This window comes from Homarus americanus, unplaced genomic scaffold (genome assembly GCF_018991925.1).
Source record: "Homarus americanus isolate GMGI-L3 unplaced genomic scaffold, GMGI_Hamer_2.0 scaffold19318, whole genome shotgun sequence".
NCBI classification, from domain to species: Eukaryota; Metazoa; Arthropoda; class Malacostraca; order Decapoda; family Nephropidae; genus Homarus; species Homarus americanus.
In genome coordinates, this window is record NW_024732238.1 from 5986235 (window position 1) to 6012234 (window position 26000).

General features: G+C 36.9%; 1 protein-coding gene across 3 annotated transcripts; it reads right to left on the reverse strand.

The window, feature by feature from the left end:
* Positions 1 to 1350: 1350 nt before the first annotated feature.
* Positions 1351 to 25956, reverse strand: LOC121868388 (mucin-17-like). 3 transcript variants are annotated; one of them, XM_042368961.1, is made up of 12 exons: positions 25846 to 25956; positions 22969 to 24328; positions 21401 to 22932; positions 20586 to 20714; positions 16352 to 16506; positions 15098 to 15328; positions 13635 to 13818; positions 11452 to 11581; positions 9298 to 9439; positions 8079 to 8312; positions 7177 to 7366; positions 1351 to 6716 (listed from the first exon to the last, which is right to left on the reverse strand). In XM_042368961.1, exons 2-12 carry the CDS (start codon positions 24279 to 24281, stop codon positions 5980 to 5982), a joined length of 4977 nt encoding a protein of 1658 aa, XP_042224895.1. In that variant the 5' UTR covers positions 24282 to 24328; positions 25846 to 25956; the 3' UTR covers positions 1351 to 5979. The 3 variants fall into 3 exon arrangements, with proteins under 3 accessions (XP_042224895.1, XP_042224893.1, XP_042224894.1); XM_042368959.1 differs by having other exon boundaries at positions 21401 to 24328; XM_042368960.1 differs by having other exon boundaries at positions 8079 to 8303; positions 21401 to 24328; positions 25846 to 25955.
* Positions 25957 to 26000: the final 44 nt, after the last annotated feature.

The following is a 26000-nucleotide window of genomic DNA, read 5'->3' on the forward strand; positions in this document are numbered from 1 at the left end:
CACAGTTTGGCAGGTGTCATAGTTATATGAACAGGAGAAGTCTCTCTCTCTCTCTCTCAACCCAAATGAGTTTGCATTTTGAATTAAAAACAAAGCACATTACACAGGATATCAAAATACTGTAGTGCCAAAATAAGTTCTAATAAAACCAACTTTCTGAATTCTTGATTGCAATGATTGACTGAATATTATAGAATATAGTCTCATTAAACATACTCAATCAGTTAACATGAATTTGAGTAATGGCATGTACGAATTGGATAATTTTGTCATTAAGAAGATTTGTTGGAGAACTACTTAGTGACCTGAATATGGTGAACACCTGTTTTAACTAGAGACTTAATCTCACTGTCCTTTACTGTATATATTGGCCTTGTTATTAACTAGCCCTCAGCTTGTATTCACTCCTGAAGATGTGACTTACACTAAAGTGCTTGGGAACTTCGTGTTTTCTTATATCCTATGTGATTATCAGCTGATACTACTGTATATACTATACAGAAACAAAGTATAATACTGTATAGCTACACATTATAAATAAAAAATAAATAAAATGTATACTGTACTCACCACCAGATGCTGTCGTCTTTAGCTTGCGATGCAGGCATGCCAAATGGTAATACTATATGACGATACAGGATGGTCTGCTTTGTCCTGGGGGTGCTAAATGTCACTGTCACTTGCCAACATAATCTAGCCAGGCTTGTCCATTTTATTCAAATAGGCCCACAGAAGGTCAAAACATCATATGACATGACCAGAAGCTCTACAGACACACTTATTTCTCTTGAGGTTTTTGCTAACCTTAGTACAGTACTTGTAACACCACATTTCAAAGGCCTCCAACCGCTTTTTGGTGTCTGCTGAGTGTCCACGCTTCTGACCCATACATCAGTCCTTGCCATGTAAAGCCTTTCAGCAGCCTTATTCTCAAATTGAAGTTAATGTCCTTTTTCATTCTTGTTTTTATTTCTTCCATACATATACCATCACAGCTAATGTTACTTTCCAAATACACTACACAAAATCCTACCAGAGTGTAAAATACTGATTTAATCACTTATGTTGTAATGGAACTTGTGCATCAGTTAGGGGCCAAATGTTAAGGGTTGAGAGTGTATGAGACATTAATTGTATAACAGTGTAAGAACTTTTTTCAACTTTGCTAACAAGACAAAGTGTTTTGTAAAATACACACACAAGTTTATAAAATTTAATAGATATTGTCCTAAATGACATAAAACTCTTAATAAGAATATTTTGGGGAATAATTCTCATAATCATAAAAATAATATAAATTACAAGAGATAACAAAAACAAAACATAAAAATTTATAAATAAAATCATATGAACATTTATAAAAAATACATTTATTTGTTATTAAATTAAATACATTATATTACACAAACAAAATGTTAAGTACTGTACCTGCTAAAAGGACAAGTATGTACTGTATTATATACTGTACCTATATATTATAAACTAATAGCTGCCGTTTCGTGAGCAACCTTATTTCTTAAACAAAGAGTACAATACGTATATCATTCTTCTATGATTATACAATACTTTTATAATTCAGAAATAAGATTTTAATATTTGGATACATACATAGTACTGAAAATAAAGTTAAACATCAATGACAACATTCTCAATTACTTTAGCTGTGTTATTTAAATGATCTAAAGGAAATACTGTACAGTCAAAATTCATGAACCTGGACTAATCTAGGGAAAGAAGATTTTGTTTGTGAAATATATTAACATTCTGCCCTTAGATACAGAACAAATACTGTACAGTAGAATCCCAGTTATCCAGCACCTATGGGGATTGAGATGTGCCACATAAAGAGTTTTTCCAGTTAGTTGAAACTCATTCTTTGGATCCCCAATAGTTCCTACACTGCACAGTAATACAGACTGACCTCACAAATTTGTCTCAGATAAACAACCTCACAAATTAGTGTCTCACAAAAACAGACTTCTTTAACACTTATTCCACTCTATCTAAAAGAGGTGGCTTAGAAATAAATAAAATAAAACACTGTATTAAACCATAAAATAACACAAATGAAGAGCATGTGTATGTATATGTGGGTAGTGAATGTGTATGGAGGTGATGGGCTGCCGCATTTATTGCTGCTTGTAATGAAACTATAAAAGTTGTCGAAAAATCATTACAATACTCTAATGTGGCTTAGAAATAAGGAGAATATAAAACTAAAAAATAAAAATAAAATATTAAGAGCATGGTTATGTGTATGTGAGTATTGAATGTGTGTTGAGGCAGTGGCTGTGGTCCCTCTCGATGAAACATCACTGCATACACACAGCCACACTTATGTGAGTCAGCTGGTTGAGTGCCTGAGCTGTGTCGAGTCACCCAGAGGACGGTTTGAGTGTGGAAGGCACAATTTTTTAAAAATTCAATATGTGCTATTGTATTTTATGTTATGCTACGTATCAATTTTATTGTTTATCATAGCAATAAATACGACAGCTCATCCCTGTTGCGCATGGTATTCAAACTTAAGATTCTAGTTGATTTTGGAGCAATTTTTATTTCTATACAGTAATTGCATTTTGGTGCTGGTTAGTTGAATCTTCCAGTTACCCGAATACCGGAAAACTGGGATTCTACTGTACTCTGTATTGCTTTATACCATTTTAGGAACATATACAGTGTTATGATATACAGAAATTCCCTATCTAAATACAGTACTGTGCAGTATATACAAAATTTATAAATGGAAAAAGTGCTAAAATATACAGCTACCAGTTTGCACCAAAAATACATTAAAATATACTGAAAGTGAAAATGGAAGAGCACTTAACATGTCAAATCCCCAATTTTTAGCAGAGATTCATCCCTTAAGTTAAGGTGTCATGTAATTGCTATTCCATGAAGAAATGTGAAAATAAGGGTTAGAATTCAGGAAGCAACTAGACCATCTTTTACAATTTCACCCTTATAATATAATATTTTATAATATAATATATGGTATATTATACCACATTACTGTACAGCCATTATGCAGCATCACCTGAACATTCTAAATAAATATTGGGTAATAAAACATAAAACAACATTAGTACTAAATAAAAAAAAATTATTAACTGTACAGGTATTTATAATGTTTCTTTCCATGAAGTCATGGGCACCACACACTACAGCAGTTCTTACACTAATAAACACTACTTTACTCTAAAAATTTATTTTTAAAATAAATTGGAGGTGTATATAATAATTAGTACAGTTAGTGCCTTTAAATAAAGGTATTTATATTCTTATACAATAATTTTTTATATAAAATAATCCCTACTATGTAAGATCAAAAAATAAGAAACCCTACTGTAGTTGGACGGAGAAACATCATACAAACTTGGCACACCTACGCACTTGCAACATGGTTGACGACACCACAAAATCTGTTGTAAGTGCTTTAGCTAATTGTTTTATTTTACAAGAGCTACCAATTTTCTCAAAGTACTGCTACTGTGGATATATTAGACTGTGATATCCCTACTGAGGTGCCAGGGCTAGGACCCACTTTCAAGTAGCAAATAATGATGGAAGGTGTCAATACTCCTCCCCATAGAACCACCACATGAGATTTTTCTGGGGAAACAGAGTTAATGTGGAGAGACCTAAATAATATATAAAGTCCAATATTAATCTGTCACATTGACACAAATAGCAACATAACAATAGTTCATCATTAAAGGTTTACTGTCGAGTTATAAATAAGGTTTCTTTATGAATTTTGGACTAATTCTGCTCTTCTTTGAATTTTTCTTACAGAAGAAGCACCACCACCTTGTTCACTAGCAAACTTCCAGGTCTTGTCTTTGATCTTGACAATATCATAGAATGTAATTTTATTACATGTATACCTCCTGCAATTTCTGAGCACTTTTACCATAGCTACTCATAAAGTACAATGATTTCAAGCTAACTCAGACAATATGGGAGTACAAATATGTGTATTTTCCGAGACCTGAATATTTGTATTTTTCTGAATAATTAGACAATACAAAAATTCCTTTACCTTGCATGAATGGACCATTCATGAGCAACATTTTTTTTTACCATTCTTGTCATTTCATGTCTCAAAGATAGGAATTAGATACTGTACATCCATTGCAAGCTTATATTCATAAAATTGTAATAATGCAGTCTCCAAAAAAAGTATCATAACTATGGAGTCAATGTGTTTGTGGTTTAATGAGCATTGTTAGTTCACTAGCTTTGGACCAGTTTACAGAGTAAAATATGAACGCACTAATGCTAGTGATGTCCTCTCACTGCAAAAAAGATAAGTAAGAACACCGATATTGATCGCTAGTCATTAAGTTACATGATCACGGCCATGTGCAATCACCATGGAACAAAGTTTGGTATTGTAGTGCACCGAGTGGCTGTGTGGTGACGCGCGGGTGGACTGCAGCTGACAAGTGAACTGAGAGATGTGTTCCATATTCCGCGTAGGCCAGACAATGACCAATATTCATGCGGGTTGTTTTATATTATTGTACATTTTCTTTATTTTTAAGTCACATTAGAGCATTGAATTACAGTACTGTATTATACAGTATTTGAATATTTGAAAAGGGGTTTGGTAAAGGATTCAATATGGAGTACTGAATAGCAAATTCATTTGGTAGAGAGGTAATACTGTACAGTACTTGTATTGATGCTTTTGAAGAAATCCTGTGACTTTAAAATAAATGAAAAATTATGAATAAAAAAATTATATGCTTATGGATTATTAGGATATTAAGACAAAAAGAAAAAGGTTGGTAAAGGTGAATGATGCTCCCTGAAAGGAGGATCATTTGATCCTTGATCCTGGTCCAATACCCGGACCCTTAAAGATACACATATGTAAAAAGTTCCATTCTGATTCCTACACTGGCTAATATGTTATGAATGGGGCACATGTCAGACAAGAAGACTTTCAGACAGACAGAAGATGGACAATGCAGAAGCTTAAAGCTCTTTAATTTTGGGGTAGATATTTTGAGAAATATAATTTTTAGAGATGTAATTCAATATGAGCTTTAACTATTTTGGCAAAATTTTAACTAATGTGGGAGGAAACTTAACTACAGAATTAGCAATTACACATACACTTTCATAAACAGGAATCCAAACCTCTTCTTAGTGTGGAAAGACTTATGGTAAATGATACAATAGAAAAGTACAAATGTTACAAAAAGGAAAATTTTCAATTAAACATCTTCACAATGCTGAAGGAAGACATTGCTTTTCTTTCGAGCTACATACAATGAGTTTGAGCTCCTTAGATTCAACTTACAAATTGGAAGCTTCAAAATTTGGGGGGGGGTAAATTTTTGTAATACAGGTACACCACCGATTTTCTGGCACCTCTTTTAATCAGGAAAAAATTCCCGCGACCTCCAGATTAGTTTACTGGGCTGCCCATAGATGGCGTTATATGTTAACCACACTCACTTTGTTTGTTTACTCTGCAGTTGCTGGTGGTAGCTCCTTGATTTTGTGTAATTCTCAGCTTATTTTGGACATACAGTATTTAACACCACACGTCCAAGATGAAACAGACAGCAACCCTGACAGCCCCCAGCTTCCCGGCCTTTGTTATTAGATCTTCAGTATTTGTGAAACTCTACAAATTGCCACTCTGGGAGCGGCAGAATTGCAACATTCTTTGTAAATAATTAATAAACCTGCATCATTTATACAGCCAATATTTCATTTAATAATTTAATTTACATTTAATATTTGTTTAATTTTAGTTTCTAGCAGCCATGGGGCTTTAAAGATACCGGGAGGTGTATAGCTAGTGGGTCAGAGGTGTATTGCTGTTAATCCGGCAAAACGGATGGTCCGGCAAGGCTCAGGAACCAAAGGTGCCGGAAAATCGGTGGTGTACTTAAACTACTAAATATAATTCATATGAAAATTTATGACAAGTTTGTCAAGGATAAAAATAAATACTGCTTACTTGTAACGTCTTAAAGGCCGATATGGTCTTCGATTCATAGAAGTGCCTGCCCGGCCTCTCCCAGCTCTTACTAATAAACGGAAAGGATCTCTTGGAAGCCGAGATGATGAGGATGAAGATGAGGATGAGGAGGATGAGGATGCAGATGATAAGGAAGAGGTACTAGGTACAGGATTGTTAAGCACCTCTGACTGGTCACTTTCTCCTACATCTTGAGGAGAGATTTGCAAAGTTTCCTCTTGCCCATTTGTAGAAGCAGACAAGTGTTGTAAACTATTTATGTTATGTACAATACGATTATGAACACCAGGAGTCCAACGAGTTCGTGAGCCTGTAGGTGGTGCAGGTGGACGAGGTCCTCTTGGTAAAGAATTCTGAGACTGGACTGAATTTGAAAATACTCCATAAGGTGGCATTACAGAGTTTGATGACAGTGAGTGAGATGATGATGACGGCATTCTAGGAGAAGTTGGTGGGAGGCGTGGAGGTAGTGAAGAAGGAAGATGGGAAGATAATACATGTGGGGGTAATGGTGCAGGAGGTATTGTCACATTAGGTGGGGGCTGTGGATGACTTGCAGTTGGTGGGGATCGAAGCAAGTTGATGGGGTAATTATGGCTGCCAGACGACTGTGATGAGAAGAGTGAACTGAATCTATCATTGTTACTTCTACTGACAACAACAGCAACACTTGGTGGTGGCCCTGAGCTTCGAGTTACTGACTCATTTAATCCTGTAAGAAAACATTTTTTGATCTGAACACACAAAATTCTATTTTATTAAAAAGATATGAAGAAAATATGCAAACTATATTCACTTTACAGTGTAAACATTAAGCCATGACTATTGTTAATTGTGATGGATCTTATGTAACAAATGTACAATGACAAATTACAGTAAATTACTATATTATTGTTAATTTCTCTTTTGAGATAAAAGACACAACAGGTACGTAAACAAAAACTAATGAAAGATCTTTTTCTTTTCAATTAACAAAATATTTTTGCATATTAAACAAAAGAACAGTGCTTTAAACATAACTTCTTTTTTAATTGAACCAAAAGACTAAAATCCAAAATTAATCAGGAAGTGATTATTTACAACAGAATACTGTACAGTATGTAATTCAAAGTAATGAAGAATCTGAAAATTAGACTCTTTAAAATATCTTCAGTTTAAAGAATGATACTTACTTGAAGTGTGTGGCAGAATGTGCCTGAGGGAGGATAACTCCACCTGGGTGAGAGGTCGAACATCACCAACAATACAAGAGATGATGCCATTTGATGTGTTGCTCTTGTTATTGTTACTGCTACTGCTGGTAGCACTGCTGCTGCTAACGATTGTTGACTTGTGATTACCCACATGAGAGCTTTCTTCCATCTAAAATTACCGTTTGAATTAGAAATAATTTTCAGGATATTAAAAAATAAAATTAGTTATACAGTACATAAGAGGCGCTCCAATTGATAGTGACGAATCAACCAATGGCGCTCAAATCAGATTCTTGTTTCATCAGGAAGCCCGACACTTTCTCTACCCATTACAGGATCTGATTTGTCCAAACCATTAATTGTTCAGGAGTTTCCTAAATTTTAGCTCTTGGCCTGACAATGAAATTTCAGGATAGATCCACACAGTATGTCAAATCACTATAACTTGTACCACAACCAGAAAATGAGATTTCAGGATAAATCCTCTATCTATTTCAGTCATATTACTATAATTTATAGCACAAAGGAGCTTGAGTGTAAACTTCTAAAGTGGCAAAGTCTGTCGCAGTAAGTTGGTGCATCCTCCTCCATTATTTTTCTTCTCCCTTCTTTTAGTTACACAACTTCTAAAAGATAATTAAGTTTGAGAAGTTAAGAGGCAAACTAAAAAATAAAAAAATAAAATACTTTATTAAAGTCAGAGCAATAACTTTGTCTGTGTCACACATAAAGGCACATCTAGGGGAATATTCAAATGTGATTTAAAAAAAGAAGCTAATTCAACTTGTGGTCTCCTTTCAATACTCACAGCTCAACCAGGGAGTGTTTCTAACTCTGTTCCCTGACTTACAGCTTTGATTATGCCTTTTTCTTTCACTAACCTCTCGGGCCAACTGAAGAAGCAAATAATCTAAGTTGTACTTTGCTTGAGTGTCAACTTCTCTATTTCTTGGTTTCTTGCTTCTGCTAGAGATATTTATGTTGTTTTTAAAACAATTATCTGAACTATCACAACTAAAGGAAGAACCAATCTTGTTCTGCACTTCACTTAAGGTTCCTTTGGTGCTGGTAATCTGTTCTTCTATGTCCTCCATTTCAGGAACAACCTGAAAAAACTATGATGCTTAATTATGATCATAACTTCACTATTTTAACTACAGTACCAAAATCATCATACATACTAAACCCCTCAAATGTAATGTGGAAGGAGACAGAGGGGATTCTATATAGTACATGAGTAAGGTTATGAGTTTTCAAAGAATGATAATGTTCAAGTCATATTCTGAATCCTTCTCAAAGGAGAGAAACTTATAATAACTTTATAGAAACTTCTATGGATATGCACTCTCAGAGAAGCACTCGACAGAACCATGTCATCTCTACTCATGCCTTTCCCTTTGACTATGGGCTTGAACAAACCCTTGTCCCTTTGTTGATCTTAACCTCCTCTGGTAAGCCACTTTTATAGTCTCGCCCTCTCTTAAAGCCCTTCAAAATGGAACTGAAAGGGATGAATATCCTATAATTACAAGCAGAATGGCTCCCTCCAAAGTGATTCTACTACCTGAAACCTTCTCCAAAATGGTCATGCCCTAACACAGTTAACTTTTAAAGTCATCCATCAGTTTAATTAATAAACTTTGTGAAAAAATTGGGACTAGCACAATTACACACACATCAACATATAATCATATGAGCACTATGCCAGATCAGCCAAAATCTCAAACCTTTGTTATATCCTAATAATCTGCATACCCCAAAGGTGCAGGGGTGGCTCAAGAAGAACCAAACTCAAAATAAAAGGGATAGGAAACTTTCAGGGAGGTTACTTATTCTAATGACAGTTACAGAAATAAATCTACTGTATTTGAGATCCCTTGATACCAGTTGTCCTTTGGGTACCACCCACTCCCAATGGGATCATGGTTTACATATAATATCTTAAACTAAGGTTTTGATATTGAATTACCAGCTCATAACTAAAAAAAAATTTCTTGTATAACCTCCACAGTGCAATATTGTTGAGTCTTCTTGTGGTAGCAACAGGTTGTACTGTTTTTACAAAGTCACACATACTGTGAAATTTTTTTTTTTTATTACCTGTGGGTTTTTGGTGGTAGGATTTGAGATAATGGCAGTGAGACCAGATAAAACTTGCTTGCAGGTGAAGCGCTGAAGAGGGTCTAATACCAGTAATCCACGGATCACATCCTTGGTAGACTCCTTCACAAACTTATCTCCCCTGTAGTAAAATAATTTATAATCTATAAGCCTGAAGCATTAAGAAAGAAGTTATTTCTTATACAATAATCTTCCCATTAGCCGGACTCCCTGGTCCCCAGAACTCTCTAATAACTGGAATGGATTTTGAGCCCTACGGAAGAACTCTCTCCATTCTGGACATGGGAACGAGTTTCCGAGGATGAAATCATACACATTTTCCAGAAAAATTCTGAGAAAATCTCTCCATTCCAAGCATGGGAAAACATTTTCTGGAAATTCTGAGAGATTACATCATGCTCTGATACTTCAGCACGTTTCCTCACTTTCCGAGTGCAAGAGTAGGCTCTCATTCTCGGAATAATTCTGCACCAATTATTCCGGCTAATGGGAATATCATTTGTACTGTACAGTACGTATATGTAAAAGTGGCAGAAAAAATTAATAATTTCTGTTTTCATGGGGATACAACTGTAACAAAATGCCTGAATGCAATGATTACACTTTGTTTAGTAATGACATACGTACAGTGATATCTCCATTAGCTGGAACAATTGGTGCAGGACATGTCCAGAAAGGAGGGATTTCCAGGAAACGAAATGACTCACAAAACCGGAAAAAAAATCCCTCACCCCCAGAATTTTCCGGGTAACAGAAAAATTTTCTCGGAAGTTCCAGAAATTGACCATTACATCATCTCTCGAACCCGGAAAAATATCCCCCATCCCCGGAATTTTCATGAATTTTTCGGAAATCAGGAAATTTTTCTCTTGATTTTCCGGAAAATGTGTCCCTCAGAAAATTTTAATTCCGGCTATCGGAGAGTTCCGGGTCTGAGGGATTCAGGGCTAATGAAGATATTACTAATGTACTGCACCTGTACTCAGATAAAGTTTTATCAGAATATATATGTTGACACAAGAATTATTATCTGCACAATGATTTGGCATCACCTAAAAGCAATAAACTTGACCTCTGATAGAAAGTTGAATTTGGTATTCTATGCTTTGTCATGTGGTAATGTATTCTAATGTGAAAACTCATCAAAGTACCTACAGTACTTTGGTAAGTATCCTATTGCCAAAAATATTAAAATTTTCTATAAAGCATACATATCAAACAGCAAACCAGAGGTGCAAAATCAAATGCATCAACACAACATTCTTACTCTCCTCCTCCTCTACCATCTCTTTCCAGAGAAAAGAAAAAAACAACATGATAAAGGAAGTTAACCCTCTCATGGAGTATGGTGAAATCTCACTCCCCAAGTCAATAATAATAATAATGTACCTGTACTGTGTATGCATCATTCAAATGGGTTTCTTTATAGAATATTTTTAATTCAAAGCTGCACCACTCTTCCCACCCTGTGATCCAATGAAGCCAACAAACAGGTAGTGGGCAAAGTCAAACCAGCCTGGAAGACACATTCCTCCTTCCTTATCCATTTCAAACTCAGTTGCCCCCAATTTGGCCTTCTGAGATGATGCATCCGATGTATTGTCAGTGGTTTTGGGCATTTAAGTGATGGAGCAGGAAAAATTGGGGATGGTGTGGTTTCTACTATAGAGGTACTGAATTTTTGGCTTTACGAGATCTATCTAACGGAACGAGTGAAACTCTTTCCTGGCCGTGTATGAAATCCTGTACCAGCTATATGAGGGTTAAAAGAGTACAGAGGGAAAAGTTGCTCATATGGTAGCACAAACAACATCGTGTGATCATGGCATTTAGAAAGGTTCTAAATAAAGCAACTTACAATGAATTCCACAGTATTGTGGCCACAAATAAACATATGAATCGTTCCAACAGGAGTGTATCCATGGTTTCCAGAACAAACTGATGTCTTACATTTGTCACAGATTTATACCACAAGTCAATGCTCACTCTCCAGGTATTTTTTGTCTGGAAATAACAATAAGGAGGATCTTTTATATGAAAGCAATTAAATCCCAACTTTATTTGTCCTGTTTTACATTCAGTTACCAATTATAATTTCCATTTCAATACTCTATACCTATGAATCTCACTTACTTTGGAAGACTATACTGCGCTGCTTTAATTTTGCGAAAGAGTTCCTGTGGTGAAGCATCATAAAATGGGAAGTGGCCATACAGCATTGTGAACAGAACTACTCCCAGGGCCCACATGTCTGATGGTTTGCCTGAAAACAAAAAGCATTTCATATATCTGCATTAAGCAAACCAAAGATGCTTAAAATTTACATATGAGAGTACAGTACAGTATAGGGTTGATGCAACAGTACATGAGGAGATAAAAATATAATTTACTTTGGGATTTACAAATAAATAATCAAAATACAAAATTATACAAAATTAAAGCTACAGCTATATTGTAGATCCTCATATCCAGGACCTTTAGGACCAAGATCAAACTAGTTTTGAGGATTTTCTGGTGTGTCTTAGGTCACCATCTGTTACCCTGCAGCTTTGCTTCCAGTCACTCTCAATAACTCAGTTAAACGTTATTTTTAGTTAAAAATTACAGAAACAAAATATTAAGAAAATATCATTGTATACAACTTTAAATAAAAAAAAATATACAGTAGTACCCCGCTTAACGCGGTCAATTGAACCCACAGGGTACCGCGTTAAGTGAAAACCGCGTTAAGTGAACAACAGAACATATGGGATTAATTCCAATAGAGACTGGCCCGACCCCCAAACTCCACTTTTTGACGACACACAACTATGTTGTAGTAAAAATTTTATCTTAACTTTATGATGGTATGCACACACAATTAATAATTAAGAGAAATATCAATAATATTAGGTTTTTTAACACTTGCATTAGTAGAAAAGATGGCTGGGCACACGGGGATGGGGGGTTGGTTCCGAGGCAGAGGGCAGATTATTGGCCCTCACCTGTATCACTTGTATCAATTGTATCACTATCCACCACAGAGGCTTGCAGGGCCTCTTTGTCAAACCCCTCAAAGGCCATATAAGTCCATATCCTCACTATAATTATCACTATCACTGACTTGGGCCGGCTGTGGTGGGTGGCGGGTGAAGAACTCGGTAATGTTTTGATGACTGGGCGACCTTGTGCGCATCGTGCCCGCGCCGCTTCCCGCGTATATGATGAAAAATTCCGCGTTAAGTGAAAGTTCAGCTCTGGCGAGGCACCGCGTATATGATAAAACGCGTTAAGTGAAACCGCGTTAGGCGGGGTAATACTGTATATAAAATCAGATAACTAAATTTTTTTAACTCTACTTTTCACAGTCTCATGACTTGTGGGAGCTGCTAGTATGTAAAAAAAAACCTGCAATCCACTTTTTTGGGAACTCTCACTGTCTAAAGACTGTACAGGCTAGTATTATACCCAAAAAAATATTTGTATTTGAAGTATATGTATAAAACGATTTTTTCGATGTTTTCTTATTCATGAACTAAAACAAACATTCAACTCGACATAGTGTACTGGTAGGCCTGGGATAACAGATGGATGACCCCAGGGAAGAATATTCAATCTAACTCAAGGAAGAGAATGTCTGGTTTTCCGAGATCCGGTTTTGAGGGACTGTGCCTGTACATTCACTCCAAAAAATATTTTACGGATGAGTCCGATGAATTACAAAATGAACATTGCGACTCCTGTTTTCTCAGTCGGGTTGTCAAAATCTTTTATGGAGTGAGTGTACATGAGAATGGGGTCTCTATAAACAATAAGTGTTTGTATATTATGAGATAAGAACAAGGAATATCAAACTGTCAGGAATCTCTCCTCTGGAGGTTCTGTTGTTTACCATGCAAATTGTTTAATTCGTCCATACATGTCTCTTTAAAGATTGATCTGCAAAGCTGTCTGTAATAGCTTTACTATTAGAAAATATTCAAGTAATCAACTCAGTTTTAAGTTTTGTGGTAAAAGTTATTGGTTTAGCTTTACTATGGCAGTTTCAATAGCCTTAATGAAAGTCTGCATCACCAGGTAATTTTCACATGGGACAGTGTGTATTAAAATTCCCCTAAATTTTACTAAAGGTTCCATATTCACTAGGATCAAAGCAGTTCAAGACTGTATTTGTTCATAATTCTGTCCATCTAGTATTGTATTGTGGTGGAAAAAGCTTTCAAAAAATGATAAAATCTACACAGTACAGTACTGTACTTACCTTTACCAATATCCCCAGACTTATAATCGAGTAAGAGATAAAGATATTCTTACAGCACAGTTTTCAAATACCTTACCTAAATAGGGCTTGCCACTTAATACTTCAGGTGATATATAAGCAGGTGAACCTCGCTGGTCACGCAGACGGTCTTTCTCAGATGGAAGATGTTGTCCCAGACAAAAATTGGTTATAGTGATTTCTCTTGTGGTCCTGTGTAGTACCAAGTTGCCAAGTTTCAAGTCCCGGTGAACAATATTTTGCTGAAACAAAATCTCATGTCATTTGGACTTAAAGAACAGTTGTGATTCATCTTTCAACCGACTCAAAAGTGCATGAGGTACTTTTTAAGAAACCAGGAGAACAACATGGAATGATATAGTATATGAAGGTTAAACAAGTAAATTACTAATGGATTAAAGCAACTGGGAAAAAAACTAAAAAAGGACTTATTTATGAAATCCTATTTTACCACCAAGAGGAAGAGACAAATAGATTTGTGAAATACAAACACAAGAACACTCCCTGGCAAAAATGCCTTACCCAGAGGGTGTTCTACATTATGAGGGCAGGGGAACTAAATTTTTTTTAAAGATCTCAAGAATCAAGATTTTTTTTTATCTTTAATCCTGATGAGGGCGTGCGAGAACTTACGAAGTTTAAGAACCATTTCTTATCTTTGCATTTGAAGGTATGACTTGTAATTCCTAAATCTCAGCTGGCTTTTTTCACTGCTGCTTCCACTAGCTGCTCAGCTTTCAGTGATGGAGTGATATCTTGTCAGTGCATTTGCAAAAGGATTGTCTCTCTGAGCTATGTGGGTAAGGTCAGCTGACACATCAAATTCCTTCCTACACTGCACTTTGAGTCACACATTCACTCCTAATTAATATATACATATAGCTTAATAGACCATTTGGACAGTATATGTTGCAGGTTCTGCCAGGGATTATTCATTGAAATGATCTCACAGGTTACTAACTGATGGCACATAACGTCATAGAAAATTACTGATAGTCTCATTTTAAGAAAAAATATCCATAAAAAATTATTACTTGAACACTATATAGCTGACTGGGAACCAAAAACTGAGATTCAACGGTTGAATAACTTTGTAAAGTCTAGGAATGAGAATAACCAACATCTAATGAATGTTATGTTAAATTTTTTTTTATAGTTATACTTAACTGAATGGACAATACAGCTGCTCCCCGACTTACGATGGGGTTTGGGAACCTAAATCCAGGTCATAAGTCGAAATGGTCGTTAGTCAAAAATGCTTAAATAATACATAGAAAATCTAAAATGGCTGTCTCTTTTTCTTCTCAGCACCACAAAACTCTCACTTTTAAGCTTGCCAGCCATTTTAAAGTGAATTATAAACAAAAATTTTGTCAGTACACAGCGCAATCACTGACGTTGGGACTCGAAAATACGTAATTTGACAAAATTTTGGTACGACTGAGGCAGTCGTATGTCCGGGTGGTCGTAAGTCGAGAAGGTCGTAAGTCGGGGAGTAGCTGTAATCAATTTCATACTCACCTCATGCAAACTGTGAACAACAGAGACAATGTTGTAGAAGATGGTGAGAGCATCTTGCTCAGCTAATTTCTTCTTGGCAATAACGTAGTGTTGGAGATTGATAAGGTCAGCAGTATGAGGACAATAATCCTGAGGAGTAACGCAATCTAGTACTAAACACACACGTCGCACCAATCCTCCAGTAGCCACAACTGTCCCTCCAGTCTGTTCCCGTGCTCCAGAGGCATAGTCCTGCAATATTCATGGATTACGTATTTCAAAACTTAATAACTGGCTAAATAAAAAAATAAAATATTTGGTGGTGGGCAGCCAATAGTTACAGACCAGTTGATCAGTTGTCACCTGATAAGTTTGGTAACGAAGAGAATTATAGGAGGAAGAAGAAGCCCCAAACATGTAAGTCAAACAAGCTCTGGGCAAAAATAAATTTTATCATCAGCTGTGTAAATAAATAACCAGAAGCAGTGAGGCATTACAAAATACATTTTTTTTACCCTTCTGAGTATCATCCTGCTGTAATACAAGGTGGACAGAATCAAGAGTATAAGCACATACAAAAACACATTCTCTTTTTCATTACTGTCATTCGGTGATTCATACTGCCAAAACAGCTGTCTGGGTTTTCCACCCCTATGCTGAACATTGAGTCCTTGTTGTAATTATACAGTATTGTCTTTACAGTGTGGTTTATGTCTGGAAAAAAGAGTGATGTAAGACAAAGTTACAAAGGAGAAGAAATTACTGTAATTGATAGTTTATGAATTGTATGGATAGATTCATATCTAAGAAAGCTAAGATTGGGATGTAATGAAATGATGATATAGCTATGAAGCACAGATGCAAGATGGAGGTATGAATTAGGGGTGAGAAAAATTACATGATTTACAGCATTGTGTGGGATAAACAGCATGTGTATAATAAGAAATATAAAAATAAGGAAAAGATGTAAAAGTGAGTGAGATCCAGGTTTATAGTACAGTACTTAAGTAATACAATAAAACTGATATAATGGGAGCAGAAAGAATAATAAAAAAAGGTGTACAAGTAGGTACTGTACTCTATTATTAATATTTACTTTTTTAATGTGTAAATGTGATTTAACATTACAGTATAATAATGAATATTTCACCAAAACTAACGCGCTAGGAGTGTAACATATCTTTCCACAAGAGTTAGACTGATTAATTCAATATGGATTCAGTTGTACAGAGTTACCCAGGAGCATAAGTCATAACTCCACAAATCATATCTCACCTGAAAGAGTCCATGGTGCTGGATAACTCCACGTTGACCAGATAACAAGGAGAGGAGAGAGTGCTCAGTATGTAAAAGCATTTTTCCTTGTTTGTCATCCTGTGTCTCATCACTTGCTTCTCTTACAGTCAAGATCTTCAATGTATAAAAGTTGTCTGAAAACAAAATGGTTCCGTAATTTACAAATATCTACAGACACTACATTTGACAAACCTGTACTGGCCACAAAATATTGATGTCCAAAAACTGAAAAATTTAGAAAAAATAAAAATAAATCCATCAAACAGTTTAGCAGTTCTCTACTAGTATATTCAAGTACTCAAAGGATGCATATAAAGAAGTAATAAAATTTAATTGTTCTATGCAGTGTACTTTTTACATAATTCTGCCTTACAAACTTGGGTGGAAAAGAAGTACAGCTACTCCTCAACTTACGACATGGTACTCGACCTACGACCACCCGCACATATGACCTGCCTCAGTCGGTACGACTACCCGGGCATACAACTACCGGAGTCGGTACCAAAAATTTTTCAAATGACGCGAGTATTTTCTAGACCAAAACGTTTCTGTCCCGTATGAGAGCGTCGCGTGGGCTGGGTCGCGCCGCCTCGTGGCTACAGCACCCATGCTGTAGAGCGCTTAATTGGTGTTTGGTTGTCGTTGTCGATAGTGATCGCGCTGTGTACTGACATTATTTTCGTATCTAATTCACTTTAGAATGACTGGCAAGCATAGAAGTGAGAGTGCTGGTGGTGCTCAGAAGAAAACGAGACAGTCAATTACTTTTGAGATGAAAATAAAGATAATAATGCAATATGAAAATGGAAAAACAGTAGCAACCATTCCACGCGACCTAGGCTTCTCGCACTCGACCAAATCTACTATTTTGAAGGACAAGGAAAGTATTCGTGAAGTAGTGAAAGGATCAGCACCTATAAAGGGAACTATAATAACAAAGAAAAGACAAGGTCCCATTCACGAGATGGAAAAATTACTTGTGATATGGATGGAAGACCAGATACAAAAGCGTGTACCCTTAAGCCTTCTAACCCTAAAGGCTAAGGCAAGAAGCCTTTTCGAAAGCCTGAAGGAGCAGGCAGGAGATGAGTGCGACCAAACCTTCACAGCAAGTCATGGGTGGTTCCAAAGGTTTAAGAACCGCTACAGTTTGCATAGTGTAAAGGTGAGTGGAGAGGCAGCAAGTGCTGATGTGGGTGCTGCCGAAGCTTTTAAGGAGGAGCTAGATCGTGTCATCGTGGAGGGAAATTATTTTCCTGAGCAAATATTTAATGTGGATGAAACTGGCTTATTATGGAAGCACATGCCTGAACGGACATACATCCACAAAGAGGCGAAAACAATACCGGGATTCAAGGCATTCAAGGACCGAATCACACTTCTGTTGGGGGGAATGTAGCTGGTTTCAAGATAAAGCCCTTCATGATATATCATTCAGAGAACCCAAGTGCTTTTAAACATGTCAACAAGCACACACTGCCAGTGTTTTATCGCAGTAATAAGAAAGCATGGATGACCCTAGTACTGTTTGAGGATTGGTTCATGACTTGTTTCATTCCACGAGCCAAGGAGTATTGTCTGCAACATGGGATTGCATTCAAGATTTTGTTAATTTTGGATAATGCTCCGGGACACCCACCACCCCTGGACGACATGCACCCTGATGTTAAGGTACAGTAGTCTACATTCCACCTAACACTACCTCTATCATCCAACCCATGGATCAAGGTGCTATTGTAGCTTTTAAAGCGAATTATTTACGTACGACCTTCACTCAGGCTGTTGCTGCTCCTGAAGGTGAGAAAATACTCAGAGAGTTTTGGAAGGACTACAACATTTTGAAATGTATAAAGAACATATCTGCAGCATGGGATGAGGTTACAGGTCAGTGCATGAATGGAATATGGAAGAAAGTCCTGAAAAGTTATGTGAACAGTTTCAGAGGATTTAATGAAGATGAAGTAATTTCTGAGATTAGTAACAAGATAGTGGAGTTGAGTAAACAGCTTGAGTTAGAAATTGATAATGGAGATGTTGAGCAGTTGGTTGAAAGTGTAGCAGAAGAGCTAAGTAACGAGGATCTTATTGAACTGGAAGCACAGAAAAATGCAGAGGAAGAAGAGAGTCTAAATGTAGAAGAAGAACCTGCACCCCCCAAAAATTTTACAGTGAAGCAAATGGCAGAGGCATTTTCCACAATTAATAATGGGATGCAAATGTTTGATGGAATGGATCAAAATGTTGAGTGTTTTGCCAAAGTTGACAGAATGGTCCAAGATGCACTTGCTTGCTACAAGGATATTTATAATGAAAAGAAAAAGCAAACTGTGCAGTCTAAATTGGAAATTTATTTTAAGAAGTCCCCCATTGCTGTCTCCTCACGCCCCACCAGTGCTGCCTCTTCACTCCCTAAAGATGATCCAATACCTTCAACCAGCAAGTTCCCCTGTATATAAACCTGTCTGAAGAAAGCGACATTGATGACTCACCCAGCCCTGTCTCCTCCTCTGCTTCATCCACTTAATGTACAGTGGTCCCTCGGTTAACGAGCACAATTCGTTCTAGAAGGTTGCTCGTTAACCGAAAAATTCGTTAACCGAAACCAGTGTTTCAATGGGTTTTTGGGTAATTGGTTCCAACTCACCGAAAATTGCCTAAAGTCAACAAAAAAGGTAGTAAAGTACACTTACTTTGAGGTGTGTATGTAGAAGGCTCCTGGATGATGATGATGATGGGAATTAGAATGGGGGTGGAGGAGAAGGAAGAAGAGAAGGCATTGGGGTGGAAGAGAAGTCACCCCGTGGTGCCATTTCACCCATAAAATTTTAGTTCACTTGGTGTAATTAAAGATTATTTTCTTTAAATCAACACTGCACTGCATTATATATTGTCAATATGTAAAATAAATTTCAAAATGACCAATAATTTGACTGGAAACACGAAAAAAAGTGTTATGTTGAAGAGAGTCTGAAGCAAGATGTTACCTCCACTGAAAAGACACAGAGACTGACGCCTGTATGGTGTGTTGACAGGCTGTTTGGCGCGCTAAAAACTAGTTTCCCTGTACTTAAATTGTGTTAAATAATTGTTAAAATGACTAAAAATTTTAATATAAGACTTTTAAAATTATTGAATAGTACAAACTTCTTGATATTTACTAAAATAGTAAGGAATTTAAGCCCTAGAACCGATTACTGTACTGGCAGACTAATATGACAGCTAGTGTGCAAGCGAAAACATGTGGAGGGGCGCTCATAAGGAATTCGTTAATCGAGGGAATGCTCGTTAACCGAAGTTAAGAATCTTATGGAAGGTAATTCGTTAACCGGGGCGCTCATTAACCCAGGGATCACTGTAGTCTCCATGTATAATTAGAAAATTATGGGGGCCCCTTGTGCATTCAGCTGACTACATTAAAGGGAAGTGCACAGTTACACTGTATCCATTCTTCATTATTGATTACTTTTACTGTACTGTATTTCATTTTAGATTTTCTATGTAATTTTGCATTTTCGACTTACGACTTGGATTTGGGTCCCAAACCCCGTCATAAGTCGGGGAGCAGCTGTACAGTGGAGTATTAATAATTTGTAGGTTAGGTCCCAGAATACATCAAGAAGCACCAGTACCACTGGTGCCCCACTCACTTTTCACCTCAGTGTGTAGTGCAGGGTGTTGCGCAATTATGAATCTCTTCACTGAATCAGAGAATGAGGGGATCCCTATCCAGTTTCCATGGTACAGCAGAAAAATAATCTTCTCAGACCCAACATAATAACTCGATCAAAAACTGATCCAGGATGATGAAGGACCAAGAGAAACAAACTCATTGCTTCTCCTGTGTCTATGCCAAGGACAAGAGAGAAGCCTTGTATGGCCTTCCCAATTTCAGAATTGGGGGCCAGGATTCACACCTGGATTAACTGTACAGAATCCAAAGCCATACCTCATAGAATGCGGTTCTAACAACCTATTAACAGATGGCATAAAAATGGCCCTATGTCATCCAAAAATTAGAACCAGCATGACAGATCAGTGTACCTCTTAAAAAAGAACAAATGTAAAAGATGAGGACCTAGATAGGTAAACAATTTCCCTCTATGGGAGGACCACACACTTTACACGATAGAGTTGCTTGATTCTGGCATAACATAAGAGGGGCACTAACATTTACAACTAAAGAGTATGCTCTACTGTTGGGAAACACTCTAACCTGTATTTTCTTTGCGTGCAAGACACTGTACAATAGAACGAACTGGAGAGGATCCCAGACGTGGCCCCAGTAGGTATGGTCCCGCACGTCTCAATTGTCCTTTTGGCACAGGAGCTCCAGCAGATAGAACTGAAATAATAAAGTACTGTACAGTATAATACGAATTACTTCAAAAACATTAATTTAAGTTGAAAGAAACTTCACGCACTGCATTTCCTTTTGCAAAACACTACTTTACATCTAAAATATAAAGCACAAGAAGTAGTGGTATGTTCAACATACCCTGTCCCCTATGTCATGCCAAAGAAAAAAAGAATGTGTGTGTGTGTGGGGGGAGGGGGTGAGTGGCACTTTGTCAAAAGGAGGCCAACCAACCAAGGCCCATGCAGTCCCTAAGAGATGGAATGGGAAAGAGAGACAGGGGTGGAGTGTGTATGATGTTGTGTTGGATGATCAAATCAACTGACTATTGAAAATCTTTATTTTGTTTGCACAGTACCTGCCTCAACAAATTTTGGAAAGCAGGTTCATATGGTAAGTCATGTTTCCTGGTGATTACAAACTCAGATCAGAAGTTTTCATTCGTTAAGAGAAAATAATTTTTAAAACTTGTGTACCTTGGAAGTCAATACGAAGGAGGGGATGGAGAAGGAAAGAGAAAAGAAAGAAAGAAAGGAAGAAAGGAAAAGTTATATCAATATGTAAATAGTGCATGAACATTTAGTATTAAAAAGGTGCCAAACTCAAATAGATGTCAGATTCCATATTACTGCATGGAGCCAAGAAGATATTCCCTTTACAATGATATGGCTTACCTTTACCAGATTGGAGTATATGCTTCTCTTTGACTTTACGCTCCTCATCCCTGCTGAGTAAAACCTGAGCTTCTAGTTCATCCTGAGATATAGTAAGGGGTGCTGATGTCAACAATGGTGGACTTGGGTCTTTTGCCAATAAATTTTCTGGAACATTCTTCTCTCCTTTAGAAGTTTCATTTGTTTCCAGTTCAACTTGCTGAGTTTGTGATCTTGAGGACTCTATCGTAAGATGACCATTACTTACATTTGGAGTTACTTCAGGCAATAAGGATAATGGAGATAAATATGAGACACTGGATGGATGTGAAACAGAGCTTGGCATCTCGACAAGTTCATCCATTGGTAGTGTGTTAATAGAATCCGTAAGCAAATTTGCTGTGGGAGAATTATTCCCAGGAATGTTAAATGTACCATGATCTGCTAATGATAAGATTGATGGTAAAGGGAAAGATGTTGGGGAGGAGTTTCTGGCATGCATGGCAAGGCTAAGAGATGTGACAGAACTATGAGTTGGTCCTCCCCCACCAGTTGAGTAAGTCACAGGCACAACACCTACTGAATCATTGGATGAATCAGATGAAGACTCTGATGACAATGCAAGCAATTGCAAAGGACATAAAGAGACAGACACAGGAGGATTATTATTACTGATACTGGAAGATGGTAAACTACATCCAGATGTGGACGAGTGAGAGGGTGTAGGTGTTCTGGAGGTGGTTAATGATGCTGGCACTGAAGGAATGGCTGAGTCTGATATTGGTGGTACAACTGCATTGCCTGCTTGTGATATATTTGATGATATTGCAAAAGATGATGATGGAACACTTGTTGATGCTGCAGCAGATACTGAAGATAACTTCAATGTATTTATTGGTGACACAGATGAAGATGAAGCAGATACTATGGGGACTGTAGAAGCAGCTGTTGTTAATATGGCAGCAACTGTTGATGAATTATTAGCCGATGAATTTGCAGCTGTTGGTGTAGCTTCAGTCAATATAGGAGCTGCTGATAATGTACTTGTAGAAAATATAGGAGCTGTAGCTGTGGCTACTGTTGAAGCTGTGGTGGTAGATGTAGAGACCGGTATAGTCGATACATGTGGGGCAGATGATAAGTTTGTTGTTACTGTAGTTGTTGGTGGTGTTGTAACAGTTGGTGCAACACTTGTTAATGGAACAATATTTATAAATGTCTTCACTGTGTTTACAATAACATCCCTTGTTGATGAAAAATGAAGAGATGATACTGCAGTAGTTTTATTAACTACCAATGACTTTGTCATCATAGTAGATGTACACATCACTGGCGGTGTAGGTGAAGACGTTTGTGAGCACTGTAGCCTAGCAGCAAATGTTGATAAATCACCAAATAATGATGGCATATCAATTGAAGTCGTAGGAGTATTTCTTAATCGAGAGTTAATAGTTCCTGTGGTGGCTTTTGCTGTTCCACAAGCTGCTGTTACTGTAGCTGCTTTCGAAAAAGTAGCTGTATTAGCTGCTGTTGACAATACATCACCACCTAATGTATTAGCTGCTGTTGACAATACATCACCATCTAATGTATTAGCTGCTGTTGACAATACATCACCATCTAATGTATTAGCTGCTGTTGACAATACATCACCACCTACTGTATTAGCTGCTGTTGACAATACATCACCATCTAATGTATTAGCTGCTGTTAACAATACATCACCATCTAATGTATTAGCTGCTGTTAACAAAACATCACCATCTAATGTATTAGCTGCTGTTGACAAGACATCACCATCTAATGTATTAGCTGCTGTTGACAAAACATCACCACCTAATGTATTAGCTGCTGTTAACAAAACATCACCATCTAATGTATTAGCTGCTGTTGACAAAACATCACCATCTAATGTATTAGCTGCTGTTAACAAAACATCACCATCTAATGTATTAGCTGCTGTTGACAAAACATCACCATCTAATGTATTAGCTGCTGTTGACAAAACATCACCATCTAATGTATTAGCTGCTGTTGACAAAACATCACCATCTAATGTATTAGCTGCTGTTAACAATACATCACCATCTAATGTATTAGCTGCTGTTAACAATACATCACCATCTAATGTATTAGCTGCTGTTGACAAAACATCACCATCTAATGTATTAGCTGCTGTTGACAAAACATCACCATCTAATGTATTAGCTGCTGTTGACAATACATCACCATCTAATGTATTAGCTGCTGTTAACAATACATCACCATCTAATGTATTAGCTGCTGTTAACAATACATCACCATCTAATGTATTAGCTGCTGTTGACAAAACATCACCATCTAATGTATTAGCTGCTGTTGACAATACATCACCATCTAATGTATTAGCTGCTGTTGACAAAACATCACCATCTAATGTATTAGCTGCTGTTAACAATACATCACCATCTAATGTATTAGCTGCTGTTGACAATACATCACCATCTAATGTATTTGCTGCTGTTGACAATACATCACCATCTAATGTATTTGCTGCTGTTGACAATACATCACCATCTAATGTATTAGCTGCTGTTGACAATACATCACCATCTAATGTATTTGCTGCTGTTGACAATACATCACCACCTAATGTATTAGCTGCTGTTAACAATACATCACCACCTAATGTATTAGCTGTTGTTGACCGGGAAAAAGTTGATTCTGCAACTGAAGTTGACAAAATACTTGTACCAGTACAGGTATTTGGAACTAGTAATGATGTAGCTACTGCCCTGGTGGAGTAATCTGTCCTTTCAAAATTTGAATGGTTTTCATCCAAATGTGTTACATTTCGTCGTTCTAGAGCAGGACGTCTTCTAGGTGGCTCCAATTCCTCGCTATCTTGAATAGAACGCTTCATTCCTCAGCTTGATACAGACCATTACAGTACGGTATATGTAAGCTGATCTGGAAATACAGATATAGCTATATGTAGTACCGTATTAAATTTAGAAAAAATAAACAAATTATCAATATCTCATTGGAATTAAGCTTCACTGTGATTGAGCAGTGTGCTGCTTTACCTACAAAAAATAAAAGCTACATCGATCCTTTTGAGAGATGTCTTCTGAAGTCCAGTTTGGGGGAATTACTTCCCAGGATTATCATATTCATTTGAATATCTAAGGTGGATTCAGTCATCTATTGGGAATCTTATTTGTACAAATTTCTTAAGACTCACAGACATATTCTTCCTGATCCAGTCCATAGTGAAAAAAAGTCAGCACATAAAATATACTAAACCTCAATATCTTAGATTCTAGAATGATAATAAAAGCTTGTTAGTGGGTAGGGCTGTGAGGCTGTGGGAAACTTATCATTAAAACAAAATATTTTATGGAGAATAATTCAATTTATATGTAAACATTCACTTTGGTGAAACTTCAGTGGTTTGTTTTTTCTTTTTTATTTTACACCACAATTTCCCTCTACATAAAAGTCCTGCCCACTTTGAAGTTGAACAACCATAATTGTTAGTAATGGGGGGGGGGATATCTCCATAATGGCTTATTTAAAACAGAAATTAAGGCCTTTTTTTAACATAAAATACACCAGAAAAACCTATTTTACTTAGAAGTTTCCATGGTGTAACCAAAACGAATTTTTACCTAAAAAAATTGGTAAAATTGCAGATTACAGCAACCAGAGTCTGATAAAAAAAAGGTGTTACCTGACCTAACCTAATGTAATACTATAAAAAAAATTATCATAGAGAAAATAGTTCTATCATTGAGTGTAGTGAATTTATGGAATCTTGTGGCTGCTGTTTACTGCGATATTGCCAAAAAATTTATTTTGGCAAGTTCAGGTGAGCAACTTTTGTGTACAATTACTGTACAGTACTTGGTCTAAGGGCTGCAGAGGCTGAGTGGATACAGCAGTCACCCCAAGTCCTAAGGGTCTCTGGTTCATGCCCGGGATATCTGAAATTTATGTAGATGTACGTGGCTGGTCAAAGTGGTCAAATGCAGTGCCAGCCACACTGCCTGCTTGTGGTGTATTTGGTTTTTTAGTTTACTGTATACTTGTATCCGCATTGTTCCTTTTAGACAGTCATACCTACATGATCCACTATTGTTTTCATTTTGTTTAATACTTTTGTTTTCCCTTCCAAAACAAACATGTAGAGACCCCAATGGATGCAGAACTTTCCTTCTACACGACAAGGTGAAATTACAAACAATGAAGTGGCATAAGGTATACATATCAAGCAATAAATAAGTATAATCAGCGTTGTGTCAATCTTAAAGTGGTCACAGTAGTGTACATAAGAGTGTTGAGTCACCTCACCAACATCACTATACCCACACAGAGCAACATCAGTATTCATTAAGTGGCACAAAAGTGTCCCCATGGTCAAATAGTCAATAACAGACCAAGCTAGATAACAAGGAAGAGACTATGGATATAAGAACAATAATTACCTCACTCGGGAAGATCACTTTCCCTATTGGATCTACTGACACTGATGCTCACTTCCGTGTTATGGTTACTCTTCCCCGTCCGCCACTATCACAGTTTGTCAGTTCAACCCTTGATTAAAATAATGTGAAATATAATTATTACATTTAATCGAAGA